At 38.4% G+C, this 15,680-nt stretch overlaps 1 protein-coding gene across 5 annotated transcripts in view; it reads right to left on the reverse strand.

Moving 5' to 3' along the window:
* Positions 1–4,224: 4,224 nt before the first annotated feature.
* Positions 4,225–15,680, reverse strand: part of LOC130906286 (glutamate receptor 4) — a 226,358-nt gene continuing 214,902 nt past the window's right edge. Inside the window, exons 14-16 of one of the 5 annotated variants that reach the window (XM_057820452.1) lie at positions 14,820–14,934; positions 8,680–8,817; positions 4,225–5,498 (exon numbers count right to left, since the gene is read on the reverse strand). In XM_057820452.1, coding sequence (XP_057676435.1) covers positions 5,334–5,498; positions 8,680–8,817; positions 14,820–14,934 — 418 coding nt within the window. In that variant the 3' untranslated portion in view covers positions 4,225–5,333. Of the gene's footprint in view, positions 5,499–8,486; positions 8,818–9,850; positions 14,935–15,680 lie in introns of those variants that run through there. The other 4 variants (XM_057820451.1, XR_009061281.1, XM_057820454.1 and 1 more) reach the window with 4 other exon arrangements.

A 15,680-nucleotide genomic window follows, 5' to 3' on the forward strand; every position in this document is an offset into this window, starting at 1 on the left:
GGATACAAAAAGATTTCCCAAGCTTTAAACATCTCAAGGAGCACTGTGCAAGCAATCATATTGAAATGGAAGGAGCATCAGACCACTGCAAATCTACCAAGACCCGGCCGTCCTTCCAAACTTTCTTCTCAAACAAGGAGAAAACTGATCAGAGATGCAGCCAAGAGGCCCATGATCACTCTGGATGAACTGCAGAGATCTACAGCTGAGGTGGGAGAGTCTGTCCATAGTACAACAATCAGTTGTACACTGCACAAATCTGGCCTTTATGGAAGAGTGGCAAGAAGAAAGCCATTTCTCAAAGATATCCATAAAAAGTCTGGTTTAAAGTTTGCCACAAGCCACCTGGGAGACACACCAAACATGTGGAAGAAGGTGCTCTGGTCAGATGAAACCAAAATTGAACTTTTTGGCCACAATGCAAAACGATATGTTTGGCGTAAAAGCAACACAGCTCATCACCCTGAACACACCATCCCCACTGTCAAACATGGTGGTGGAAGCATCATGGTTTGGGCCTGCTTTTCTTCAGCAGGGACAGGGAAGATGGTTAAAATTGACGGGAAGATGGATGCAGCCAAATACAGGAACATTCTGGAAGAAAACCTGTTGGTATCTGCAGAAGACCTGAGACTGGGACGGAGATTTATCTTCCAACAGGACAATGATCCAAAACATAAAGCCAAATCTACAATGGAATGGTTAAAAAATAAACGTATCCAGGTGTTAGAATGGCCAAGTCAAAGTCCAGACCTGAATCCAATCGAGAATCTGTGGAAAGAGCTGAAGACTGCTGTTCACAAACACTCTCCATCCAACCTCACTGAGCTCGAGCTGTTTTGCAAGGAAGAATGGGCAAGAATGTCAGTCTCTCGATGTGCAAAACTGATAGAAACATACCCCAAGCGACTTGCAGCTGTAATTGGAGCAAAAGGTGGCGCTACAAAGTATTAACGCAAGGGGGCCGAATAATATTGCACACCCCACTTTTCAGTTTTTTATTTGTTAAAAAAAGTTTAAATTATCCAATAAATTTTGTTCCACTTCACGATTGTGTCCCACTTGTTGTTGATTCTTGACAAAAAATTAAAATTTTATATCTTTATGTTTGAAGCCTGAAATGTGGCGAAAGGTTGCAAGGTTCAAGGGGGCCGAATACTTTTGCAAGGCACTGTACCTGTCAAGTTGTACTGTTTCTGTGTAATTTGTACAAGTAAGCACTGATTCTTAAATGTACGCAGTACATTCAAAATCTGTACGTTTTTGTGCATTACGTTTTTTTCCCCCCTCTGTTCGGATTTTGGCACCATTTTGGCAACGAGACAATGCACCGAGAAGGTGTGTGTTACTACGTTGGTTGAATGATGCGAGAAAAGTTTGACACAGAGAAGAGCGGCAGTGGGAAGAAGGGAAGAGTGTTGCGACGCTGTTGCAAACGCGATTGCAGGCTAGGTGGCTCCAATATTTCCTGACTGTAGCCGACAGCCTACAATCTACGCCCAGTTGATGCTACGCTAGATATCACATGCATATAGAACAAGATGCGAAATGACGGACTCGGCGGAGTGAGTAAGGAGCCGCCATCTTAAAGCAGTAGTCTTCTCAGAAAGGATCTATTGTAGTGAAACTTCCTAGCGAACCTAAGTAACTTTTTATCTAAAATACTCCTAAATCGGCAAAACCTTGACTTGAATCTGTCTTTAAATGATGAAATCGTTTTAAAACTTTCACATGTCGAAAGTAGACAGAAGGGAACTAATGCAAAAATGGGAGCAATTTAATCAACTTTAACGGTTAATTCACAAAATTTAATGACTTCCAAACATAGCGAAGGTTATTGTGATTTTTTTTTTTTTTTTTTTGAAAGGGAAAAAAACATGAAAGGTAACACCAGTTACTTTGCCAAGTAACTAATTACTCTTACATTCAGGTAACTGAGTTACTAAGTTACTTTTTGGGAGAAGTAATTTGTAACTGACTTTTTTAAGTAAGATTAACAACACTGGTCATAAAGATGCAGTCTGCAGAATGAAAAGCTATGCTGAAGTACCATGAACTGCACCCATCAAAACACGTGGGTAACTTGAAGTTCTGCTCTGAAACCCCCAATTTGGCCAAATTTCAAAATTGTCCTATATGCATGTGTGATACATCATTGGAAAGCTTAAAATCTCAATTTTCTGGGGAAGAAACATTTTGAACTGGAGGGCATTTTTTAAAGAATTTTTTTTTAACAGCAAAACCCTAACTGAAGGTGAGAGCACACGAGAGCATAATTAAAGACACTATGATTTTAATCGAGATATTATTGCGTATTTACCTCTTTTTGATCCCAAAGCTCTGTGTAGCATGCATCACTGACTGTCAAGACACAGCTGTGAATGGCCACAGCCGGATTTTGGGGGGATTTTATGGGTGAAACATGGTAATATAACAAGGGTCGCGATGCAGAAATCGCTGACATCGAGGTGTGGTTGAGATTTTCTTTTTCATATATTTACCCTTTTAAACATCTTTTTTTCACTTATATTTGTTTGGGTCGATTATCTAAAATATTGGGGGAAATGTGACAGTGACGAAAAAAAAAATACAATTAAGCAATAGTTATGAGGTCCTTGACATTTTTACAGATGCAAATTTTTTCATTGTGACATAATTTGTTTAAAAGTTAAAAATATGTGAATGAATAATTTTTTTAAGTCTTTTTTTTTTAAAACTAAATATTAGACATCAATTACTGATTCTAAGCTAAAAACGACACACATTTCGAATAATTAAGACGATTACTTACCTTCTTTTTATGGCTAGATTGAAACAAAAGCGGTTGCGCGGCGTCTCTAAACGGGTTTCCAGGGTAAAACGGACAAATCAAAAATAGTTTGGGGACCATGAATCTGCTATGGCAGCATATAGACGTATAGTTCTTTCAACACAATAGTTCTTTTGGCTTAAAATACAGCAGTTTATTTTGAAGAGAGATGCAAGAGCAGAAACTGCTTTTTCAGCCTTGTCTGTGTTTTCTGCCATTAGGGCTGTCAAATTTATCGCGTTAACGGGTGGTAAATAATTTTTGTAATTAATCGCGTTAAAATATTTGACGCAATTATGGAATGCACGGAATGACCCGTTCATATTTTGCCTCAAACAGTTTACAATGACGCCGTTTCAGCACATTGAGAGCAAAAAGGCAGAGAAATGCGAGTGGACACAGGCGTTCATTGGACCACGCCATTTATTGGCCCAAGCTTGGGCAGCCACTATTAACAGTCATGGTTGCCCAACTTCCCATCATGCATTTGGGCGGAGCAGGAGACGTTCTTTTACTTAAAACGCCTAATTGAACACAAGGCAGATCATAACGTATGACATTTGCAACCACCACTGACAGTCATGGCTGCCCAACTTCCATCATGCATTTGGGCGGAAGAGTTACGTTACAGTATCATTTAGTGAAAGCACAACAAAAATAATATTCCTATCTCACAAAAAAATATAAAATTACTAGAACTTGTACTCAAATTTATCTTTCAAGAACTACAAGTCTTTCCATCCGTGGATCCCTTTAACGGAAAGAATGTTAATAATGTTAATGCCATCTTGTGGATTTATTGTTATAATAAAAAAATACAGTACTTATGTACAGTATGTTGAATGTTTATGTCCACCTTGTGTCTTACCTTTCCATTCCAACAATATTTTACAGAAAAATATGGCATATTTTAGAGATGGTTTGAATTGTGATTAATTACGATTAATTTTTAAGCTGTGATTAACTCGATTAAAAATTTTAATCATTTGACAGCCCTAATATATGTAAATATGTATATGTATAACACTAACGCCATATAAAACGTACGATTAGTCACCAATTTATAAGGGCATACGTCAGTATTTCTAAGATTGCCAAAGGCCTCGGGTTGACAGGTATGTAATTATGACATGACACTGCCATGAGCTTTAATGAATGCTTATGACAGATGTAATTTTGTGTCATCTGGCAAATGATCTCACTTTGAATGAATGTAAAAGATTAGAGCTGAACATAAATGGAGTTAATGACATCATTTGCCGGCTGAAAACTGTCATAAGCATTCATTAATGCCCATGATAGTGTCATGGCATAATGATGACAGTCTTGTGAAGCCGCTGTCAAATAAGGTGTTCCCTATTGACCCAAATAAATCAACAAATGCCGCACTGGGGGGAGCGGCTTATAGTCCGAAAATTACGGTACTTTAGCTCATTTGAAATGTGTTTTAATTGGGGACATAAAAAGATTTCCAATACATTTTTTATGCATTGACACAACACCACTACTGGAATTAATATGGTAACAAATACACAAGTTCTGTGTGAAGTCCAATAACGAGCCAAGACGCTTTAGAATATTTTTTTTTTTACTTAACAAAAAAATCCCAAATGAAAAACGTACAATTGGAACCCGAAGAAGACAATGACATCGTCCGCTTTGTAGGTGGACGCAAGGACAAAAAGGCAATGAATGTGGAAATGGGAAACACTGCTGCTTTGCCCCATTAGATGTACCAACAAACACTGACAGAAATTTCAAACCACATACAAGAGAAAATGGCAATCTGTTGACGTTCTTTTTCGGACAAACGCTACTAAAAGATCTACGGTTATTACTGGACATTTCCCCAATGTTTGATAGAAAAAAACAATTGAAAATAGTTCTTCCCACCTCACAGATGACGTTTCCCCCCCACTTTAAACTCAACATAGAGCGGGATTTGGGGTGATGGGGGTGGACATTCATCTTTAAAATTAATTCATTAACTCACGGTTTGCCTTGGACAGGGGTGGACGTTCCATCATTTTGGCGGTTCAAATAGGATTGGTCTCTTGCCATCAATGGCAGCCAATGAGTTAACATGAGGCAGCTACCATATTGTCAGTATTGTTATTGCCGTTAAAAACGAACAAGTGGCCACTACACAATCTTTGTACACGGTTTAAAAAGCAAGCACGGTCGTCCTTATGTACACCTAGCTTAATATACATGTTTTTTGTTAAGTTCACAGTTTCCTATATTATCAATAGATTTCTGTATTTGTAGTATGGATACAAATGTGAAATTGGGCGGCGTTGTTGATATCGAGAGTCCTTGAAATTTCTCCTCTCGGAAAAGCCATCCAAAAAGTTTTTGCTTATCATAAATAATGATATATCCCGGCGCGCTTCCGGGCCACATCGGGATTCAAACAGCCCGACCTTTAGTTTGAAGACATAACCTAGGACAGTGTTCCCGGCTAGTGACAAGGCCCTTCCTCGCCGCTCCTGGAAATTTAAGGCACTTGAGAGGTTTTTGGCTTTCACGGGAGCTCCGAGGAGACCAGGGCCAGGCCCGAGCTCTGGCGGAGGGGCGGCCCGGCGTGGACAGCCTTGGGGCAGTCGGGCGTCAACACGCGGCCGTTCTCGCCCACGCTTCCCGTGATGGACAGGCGGGCCTTGTTCCTCATGGCTTCAGTAAACGTGAGCTACAAAAGAAAGAACAGCTGATGTGTGTCCAATCTGCACTTCGAAAGAAAGTTACTGTTTATTTTGCATTTTGACATCAAGGGTAACATTAAGATTAGAAGCACTTTTTTTTTTTTAACTTGAGGTCATTTTGATGGACTACTCTTTCTATACTCATCTATAGTATTTAGTAAACCTTTGGTTCCCTGATACACAAATGTTGAAAGACTACTTTTACTAGCTACTTGAAGTCTAATATCAACATTTATAAAGGAGTTTTTAGCGTTCCCAAGTCTTATAAAGGGTAGTCTAACAGTCTAGTTCGAGGGTCAGCAACCTGGGGCTCTAAAGCTGCATGCGGGATCTTTAGCGCTGCCCTAGTGGCTCCCTGGAGCTTTTTCAAAAATGTTTGAAAATGGAAAAAGATGGGGGAGGGCAATATAGTTTTAGTTTTAATTAGGGCTGTAAAAATTATCGCGTTTACGAGCGGTAATTAATTTTTTAAATTAATCCCGTTAAAATATTTGACGCAATTAACGCATAAATGCCCCGCTCAGACAGATTAAAATGAGAGCACAGTGAAAGGTGTACTTTTGTGTTTTTCGGAGTTTTGCCGCCCTCTGCTGGCGCTTGGGTGCGACCGATTTTCTAGGCTTCAGGACCCATGAGCATTGTGTAAGTAATTATTGACATCAACAATGGCGGGCTACTAGTTTATTTTTTTAATTGAAAGTTTTACAAATTTTATTAAAAGGAAAACATGAAGAGGGGTTTTGATATAAAATTTCTATAACTTGTACTAACATTTATCTTTTAAAAACTACAAGTCTTTCTATCCATGGATCGCTTTAACAGATTAATAATGTTAATAATGGTAATTCCATCTTGTTGATTGTTATAATAAAGAAATACAGTACTTATGTACCGTATGTTGAATGTATATATCCATCTTGTTTCTTATCTTTCCATTCCAACAATAATTTACAGAAAAATATGGCATATTTTATACATGGTTTGAATTGCGATTAATTACGATTAATTAATTTTTAAGCTGTAATTAACTCGATTAAAAATTTTAATCGTTTGACACCCCTAGTTTTAATATAATTTCTGTTGGAGGACAAACATGACACAAACACTCTTCTAATTCATTAATACTGTCATGAAACTTGAAATGGCATCATAAAACAGTAGTTATCTGGTGTGTCATTCTCAATAGGATGCACTCCAGGGAGAATAAACATTTACCATATTTTCCGCACTATAAGGCGCATCGGACTATAAGGCACACCTTCAACGAATGGCCTATATTAAAACCGTTTTCATGTATAGGGCGCACTGCGTTATAAGGTGCAATAGTAGTAGTAGTAGTAGTAGTAGTAATGTTTGGCATTGCATTATGCATACACAAGATGGAGCTGAGCTAAATGGAATGTCACGCCATGATTAACCAATATTCATCCATATTTAGTGCAGGCCAAAAGTAATGAAAATGAAATCATCATCATTTTACACAAAACTCCAAAAACAGGCCGGACAAAAGTATTGGCACCCTTTGAAAAATCATGTGATTCTTCTCTAATTTGTGTAATTAACAGTACCTGATACTTACCTGGGGCACCTGGGGTGGTGGGAATAACTAAATCACACTTGCAGCCAGTTAAAATGGATTAAAGTTCATCGTTAATTGTAATTATGAAGGAACTAGTCACTATTCAAACTAGGAACTATTTTCTCCACCAGAGGGCACTCATGCTCTTTGGACGAATAATGCATCATTTATGCAATTTTTTTTTCTCTCGTCGGAATGATTAATTTTTTTTTTTCATTTTTTAAAATTTCTTTGGCTTAATGTGGTTATGTAATGGGTTATTGTACAGTATCATTATAACACAGTTCATATAGATAACTGCGCTTAGAAAAAAAATTACAATTGTGTAACAAAAATAAAAAACAACTAAAATATAAGCAATTACTCACAATATTACCCATTACTTGAGTATTCTTTTCACCAAATACTTTACTTGTACTTGAGTACATTTTTCGCATGACTTTTACTTGAGTAACATTATTTTGAAGTAACGCTACTCTTACATGAGTAAAATGTTTCGCTACTCTACCCACCTGTTCATTTTTAGCTAGCATCTTACACTGATTTTAAAAGGTTTTTATGTGTGTTTTGATGCTCTATATACAGAGCATTAAAACACAAAAAAGCCTACCAATGTAATACTGTATATTTGAAAAGTACATTTTTCAATTTTTTTGAAGGTAAAAGATGGCAACATTTTCTGACAAATCCCAGGTTCCTAAATTCCTTGTTTGTGACACTTGTCATGATTAGTTGTGACCGACAGAGAGCAGCATATCCCCACAAAAAGTAGTTTGTGCAATCAGCCTAAATATTCTATAAAAGTGGTATAATTTTGATTTGGTTCATGTAACCCCCCCCCCCACAATGAAATTAACGGGTTTTCCACTGTCAAGAATGCTGGCGTAGTTAGCAACATTGCAACGCATGCATTACTGCACAGTTGCAGGCCAGGGAGGCAAAACTGAGAAGCTGACTTGGCGACATGAAGATAATGAAGACGCTTTCAACTGCTCAATGGGGGGACACAAAGAGACATGTGGGACAAATACGCAGCAATTTCCAAAGTAGACCGTCATTGTCCAATTACGAGAAGTCGCCACCCAATTTGGGACAATACAAACGACCTTAAAGACTCTTAAAATGAGTTTATCACTAGTAGATGTCCGATCTATTTGAAGCGGGAGGGTGGCAGCGAATGAAAATTCATTCACTCGCTGCCACCCTCCCGCTTCAAAAAGATTGGACGTCTATCGCAGACCGCAGTCAATGTAGACAATGAGAATGGCTCATCCCAACCAGCCACAGACGAACGAAAAATGACCAAAACGCCACATGAGCACACAGCGGGATAGCCACTGGTCACCACAGGCATAGCGTAGCCAGATTGGGTGGGTAACAGGTGGGTGTCACTTACAGTCGCCTGGAAAGGGGGGATAGTAGGGGTCGAATAGGGTCTCGTACAAGAAAGCGGACTACATGTTATCGGCCTCCTCATCGGCACCATAGCCGCCAAACGCCTCGCTAAGTTCAGATAAGTCGGGGACGCCGGGCCTTGGGGTGGGAGGGCTAGGGACGGGGCTGTCGGGGGGCCGGAACGGAGGGTCCACCTTCATTCTCTTGGCCTCGTTGCGGGACTTGTAGCAGAACTCGATGAGGGCCACTAGCATTGCTAGGCCTAGGCCCCCAACCAGGATGTAGAAGACCCCTGCCACGTTGCTTAGGCTGAGGGCCTGCGATGACTTGTCCTTGTGGGGGAGGGAGAATAACAAGAAACATGGGTGTTAGAGTTAGAACTGGGGTGGGTACCCGTGACATGCAAAAAATGACACACAAACACACCTTATCGCGCACAAAGTGAAAAATAACTAAAACGGATTTACGTACGTTGGATATCGAAAAAAAGCACAAAATGTCAAACTACAAATGAGCGACATACTGCAACTACTTTTCCTTTTTTGTGTTAATCTTTGACATGTAACTATTTTGAAAGGTTACCTTTTGCACCCTCACTGGTTGAAGGTTTGTGAAGTATTAGTTTATATGTACAGTATTTGTTGTTATTTACGTGAAAATCAAACCACATTTTATGACCCTTTTATGCAGTCACTGCTTGGCAGAAACCTTGCAACTTCAAAATTATTAATGCTCAGAACTCACCAAAAAGCCATCTTCCTCAATTAACTAAAAAGTGCCAGACCTAATGAAAGACTGTATACTGACATTATCAACCCACATTCTTTGTAGTTATTTGTTAAAAGCCTCGAGTAATGCAACCAATAAAACTACAAGACGAACAACCAACAGAATCGTTCTCAAGCTATTATCAGCTCTTTAAATTGCTCAATATATTAATGTGGAAACAGAGCAACAGTCATATTTCTCATTTTGCCCCTTTTAGGGGAATTTTTTTTTTTTTTCCCTTTTTTTTCTGGAATGACCAAAAATAGTCGGAGAATGACATCAATTACTTCATGTTCATATGAGCAGAAAGAATCTTGTTTATTAAATACACTTTAAAAACTATATTATTTTTCCCAATGTGTAATGGTGGAGACTATGGGGCGCCGTTTGTAAAGCAGCACATGCTGAAAATTACGACAACATTTTCTCACATTTAGCGCCACAGTGTTTAAAATGGTGTGAAAATTTTAGAGTACTTTTTTTTTTTTAACAACATTATTTAGCAACTTAAATATTTATTTTTAAATAAGCAGTTTTGGACCTGATTCTTTAAATCCAGAACAAAATATTTAATTTAAATCTTAAATTCATATCTTATATCCTAAATGTTAAATCAGGTAACGTTCGGAAATAAATATTTAGCTTAATACGCAAATTCACATGACTGGAGACCGTAAGTAACAAAATAAAAGCTGGTGGGGCAGCTCAGACTGTCTGTTTACGTTGCTTTAAAATGAATAAAACCTACTCAACGGTGGCAGTCTGCTCTTAGACATGAGTCATTGTGATAATAACAATATATAGGTAAAATACATATTTAGGAGAAACTATTTAAAGAGTATTTTGTGTGCTCCAGCTTCTATTTGTAACTTCCGGTCTCCAGTCATGTGAATTTGCATATTAAGCTAAATATATAGTTCCAACTTTATCCAGATTTAGGATATAGGATATAAATTAAGGATTTAAATTAAATAGTTAGTTCAGGATTTCAACATTCAGGTACAAAACCTCTTATTTAAAAATGAATATTTAAGTTGCTAAATAATTTTGTAAAAGTGCAAAAAAAAGTGACTCAAGATATTTCATACCTCGTTTTCAACAATGTGGCGCTAAATGTGAGAAGATATTGTCGTAATTTTCAGCATGTGCTGCTTTACAAACGGCGCCCCATAGGAGACAGCTAGTTTATCAATGCTGGTACTATTTTATCGATCAAATGTGAGTATCCTAAATGTCTTGCCCTTCCTCATTAGGTCATTTATACCCATTATCACATGCACCTGTTTTCGAACCTATTGCTGTATATGTGTGGGGGTATAAGTGATATCACAAAATGGCTGCACCTGTAAGCCAATTGTTTTGTTTAAACATTACTTTCACCATGTTCAGAGGTCTAAGAAATTCGCAATTCACATACTTTAATACTTAGAGCAACTGTCTTTTATAAAACGACTATCATTTATAGTAGGTGTTGTCTTGCACTTTAAACCCATAACAAACTGGCATTGAGCCCCTGGTGGCCTAAAAATGTCATTGCATGTAATTGACTTTCCTATAAATGAATTTAAATGGGAAGTTTGGATTTTTTTTAATATAAGGCTTAATTAGGGGTTTATTTAGTCGCTTAAGTTGATTTCAACAAATTCCGTGCAGTTTATTAGTTATTTCTTAGTTTCAAGTAGGCATGTTCTGATTACCGTTTTCAAGGTATACCGTAGTATGAAAATGTCAAAGTTTCAAAACTGCAAAAATTTTCTGTCATACCGCCCCTAAGGTATTTGCTATTTTCTATTACTCAAAAATGCATGGAGAAATTCTCCCCCACCGGTTGTTGCTCAGTGTCAGTGAGTCAGCTGTGCTACAAGATGGCTTGAGGAGGTGAAACTCCTGAACTTTTTTTCCCCCCATCGAAAAAAACAAAATCGCTGGTGTGGGAAAACTTCGGCTTCAGAAAAGTTACAGACGGCCGCGTCTTAGAGGAATAAGGCTGACAGACATGCAAAACATGTTTGCGGAATGTGGCTACCGAGGAGGCAATACCTCCAATATGACTTGGCATTTATACAAAATTAAAGGTTAGTAAACACTGTCATGAACGTTTCCCCCCAGCTATGAGGGTTAACTCCGGCGTGTTTAGTGTGTCTAGCGGTAGTAAAATATGGTGTGTTTTTTTTCTCTCTGGCAACTGTGTTGAGAAAAAGTGTGTGTGCATAATGTAAACATGATACAAGTCATATACACTTGTTTTTTATGGAAAATAATTCACTTATTTTTGTTCTGATGGAAATAATGTTGAGCTGTGGCTGTGGGTTTAGGCTCATCAAAATGACTATTTCAATTTTATTTAGTGTACAGTATATATACTACTATTAGGGCTGTCAAAATTATCGCGTTAACGGGCAGTAATTATTTTTTAAAATTAATCACGTTAAAATATTTGACGCAATTAACGCACATGCCCCGCTCAGACAGATTTAAATGACAGTACAGTGAAATGGCCACATGTTAATTGTGTTTTATGGAGTTTTGCCGCCCTCTGCTGGCGCTTGGGTGCGACTGATTTTATAGGCTTCAGCATCCATGAGCATTGTGTAAGTAATTATTGACATCAACAATGGCGGGCTACTAGTTTATTTTTTGATTGAAATTTTTACAAATTTTATTCAAACGAAAACATTAAGAGGGGTTTTAATATAAAATTTCTATAACTTCTACTAACATTTATCTTTTAAGAACTACAAGTCTTTCTATCCATGGATCGCTTTAACAGAATGTTAATAATGTTAATGCCATCTTGTTGATTTATTGTTATAATAAACAAATACAGTCCCTATGTACCGTATGTTGAATGTATATATCCATCTTGTGTCTTATCTTTCCATTCCAACAATAATTCACAGAAAAATATGGCATATTTTATAGATGGTTTGAATCGCGATTAATTACCATTAATTAATTTTTAAGCTTTAATTAACTCGATTAAAAATTTTAATTGTTTGACAGCCCTAACTAGTAAATATATATTTTAACATTATAATTATATTCCAATTTGCTAATATGTTTTGAAAAATAAAATTCCTGTTCAATTAATTTTCATTCATTCATTCATTCATTTTCCATGCCGCTTATTCCTCACGAGGGTCGCGGAGGTGCTGGAGCCTATCCCAGCTAACTTCGGGCAGAAGGCAGGGGACACCCTGAATTGGTTGCCAGCCAATCGCAGGGCACAAGGAGACACACAACCATTCACGCACACACTCACACCTATGGACAATTTAGAGTGTTCAATCAGCCTACCATGCATGTTTTTGGGATGTGGGAGGAAACCGGAGTTCCCGGAGGAAACCCACGCAGGCACGGGGAGAACATGCAAACTCCACACAGGAAGGCCGAAGCCCGGGATTGAACCCTTGATCTCAGAACTGTGAGGCAGACGTGCTAACCACTCAGCCACCGTGCCGCCTCAATTAATTTTTTTTTCTTTTTTCAAAATCTAGATATCTCAAAGTAACACACTTGAGAGCTGTAGTTGGAATACCCTGAAACTGATATATTGATTTAAGGGTATCATACCATCAGAATATCATACCGACACATGCCTGCTTTCAAGGCTCAGGAAGTGGCTAAGCTACAGTGAGTCAATGGTGCCTGCTTAGCATACCAATAAAAAAACAGCATATGCACACATGAGAATCACAGATGACCCATGCAATCAGTAGTGTTGGCTATGTTTTCAGAATAAAGTTATTAAAACTTTGCCTGGCACAGCCAGACTATTCTCCCTGTATTTTTCAAACACTGAGAAATAGTCTGGGACCCAGCCCATTAACGGCCTCTCGAGCAAGGTATAAAATCAATCGTCCAGTCAGATTCGTTTATTTGCGTGACGTATTCTTAACAAGTAACGTCACTCTTGCGCACCGAAAGTCGTGTCTACAACAACACAAATGGCGAACAGGAGAGCCGAAAATATGTTCCAATCCGCGGTAAAACCGGTTTTAAATTACCAAAAACACATCGAAACAAGTCATTGACAATAGTCAACGCGGCTCAAGCTAGCCATGTTGAATAAACATTCTCCGCTCATGCTAATTACTTGTCGGTTTAACAACGTCACGTCTACCCGTCGCTGATTGGTCCATTCCGCTGTCTGTTTGCTGTGGCTTGCTCCGCCCTCCGAATTTGATCCGCCGGACGGTCGCCAGACTCAATCACTGGAACAGCGGTGAGTCTGGTATACCAGGCAAATTAAAACTTACCATTGTGTGTCAATAATTGTAGTATGAACAGCAACATTTGTAATCCAGCAGCTCTGCAGGGAACAGGCTGTCTAGGCAAGCAGGGCATAGTGATATCACATCGTTTTTTTTTCACCGCTGATTATTTTTTGTGGTAACGAAAGGGACTCCCCAGCAGACTGTGCATGAGTGGCCAAAACACTCCTCTCTATTGTGGTTGCATTACGAATCTAAAAAAAAAAAATGGTACCCTGCCGAATGAAATAAATTACGGTAGATTGGTGTGACATAGTTTTGGCCGCCTGGGTATTTCGAACAACGATCTGTATTTTGAATTAATTTGACTATGTTAGAACAGTTAATATTGTTTTTTTTTTTTTTTTTTTTTTTTTTGGGGCATGCTAGGCAGGTACCATTGACGCACGCTTAACCACTCCAGAACCCTGAAAGTAACAAATAACTGATAAACTGCATAAAATTTGTTGAAATCAACGTCAGCGACTAATTAAACTCCTGCTAATTCGAAGATTAAGCCTAACGTCAAAAGTTCTGAACATCCCCTTTAAAATAAAGACCTAGCCATTAAAATATTGTCTATTAGTTGTAAAGAAAGAAAGAAAAAAAAAATGAATGGAATGAACAAGCGTCCTACAAAGTATTTCATACAATTTCATTTTCAAACAGATCATGTGACTAGCACATAGAGATGGTCCTTTGCTTTGCTCAGCCAAAACTACATCTGAGAAGATAAATATAAATAATAAATATTAAAGAATTTCTTGAAAAAAAACATAAGTTTTCAAAGCTTCGACAATAACTGAGATGAAATATAATATAGTAAGGTAATTTTATTGCTGACACTGCGTTTCGGGGTCATTAACATGTTTTGCCCCCCCATAAAAGTTAAACTCCACAATTTTGACAGTTGGTATTCAAGTGTGGCCGAAGTTTATAATAATCACTATATTTTTTCCTCTGACTTGCAAAAAGGTTTTGCCTACCTTAAATTGATACTACAGTATTAAATTGATTGATTTGGTTAGTGTCCCCTAAACTCTAAAATAAATTTTCTTTCAAACTATTTAACTCACTGCCTGCCATTGACAAGGATAGACGTCCGATTCATTTAAACTGGAAAGATTGACTGTCCATTGCCGTTCATTCATCCCTCACAGTCAAAATGGATTGCGACGTCAATGGCAACCAATGAGTTTGAGTGCCCTCTTAAGTGCTCGGTGTCGTTACATCGCAACAGCGTTGTGCGGAAGCCCCGTGAAAGCGTACACAAAGACAGACAAAAACAAAGGGGAGGGTCCTGATGGACTGACCTTACTTCCCGAGTCCTTGGGTCCGCACTCCCCTTTATCGTACCACCATTTGTTTTTCAGTTTGTCTAAGACGCCCGCTTCGCTCAGTTTCAAAACGGCAAGGTTTACCGGCGTTCTTCAAACCAAAAGGGTCGGGGGCAGGAGGAAGGGGAAATAACATAAATAACATCATAGAACATGTTATGTTATGTTATTCATTCAAAAAGTCATCCCCTTAATAAGGGGGCACCTCATGGCGCTGCCTGGGAGGGGGCCCCACTTGCGTTTCGTATATACAGTACGTGAGGCCCCGACCGCATCGCTTATCTGGAACGAGCGTATACTGCTGGGACCTTTTGGAATCTAGTGGGAAAAAATATTGGTCATATTTTGGTATTGTGTTCAAAATAAATTTAACGTCATTTTGGGACTATAGGCCGCACCCACCGAATTTCTTCCAAGAAAACGATATTCATATACATTCATATACAGTCCCAAAGGGGTATTCACACTAAAACATTACTGTTTTTACGAAACTAAAAATTTTAACTCCCAATTCATACTGAAAAAAGTAGTCGATATGCGCCCATTTTCAATGCTACATAAATGAAAAACCCAGAATTAATTAGTGTGACTCCAATAAACTCAACTCTTTAAAAGAGTGCCACTAGTCGATGTCCAATTCAATTGAACTGGGAGGGTGGCAGTGAATGAAGCCAACACTTCTGCTTCAAATGGATTGGATGTCTAGCGCCATTAAAAGGCAACAAATGCATTTAAAAAATGTTCTTCCTCTGGCCAAGATGCACCCTCCAACCAATTACATTATCATTAATAGACGTCCAATGCATTCGAGACGGGAAGTTGGCAATGAATGAACAA

Source organism: Corythoichthys intestinalis, chromosome 18 (assembly GCF_030265065.1).
Source record: "Corythoichthys intestinalis isolate RoL2023-P3 chromosome 18, ASM3026506v1, whole genome shotgun sequence".
NCBI lineage: Eukaryota > Metazoa > Chordata > Actinopteri > Syngnathiformes > Syngnathidae > Corythoichthys > Corythoichthys intestinalis.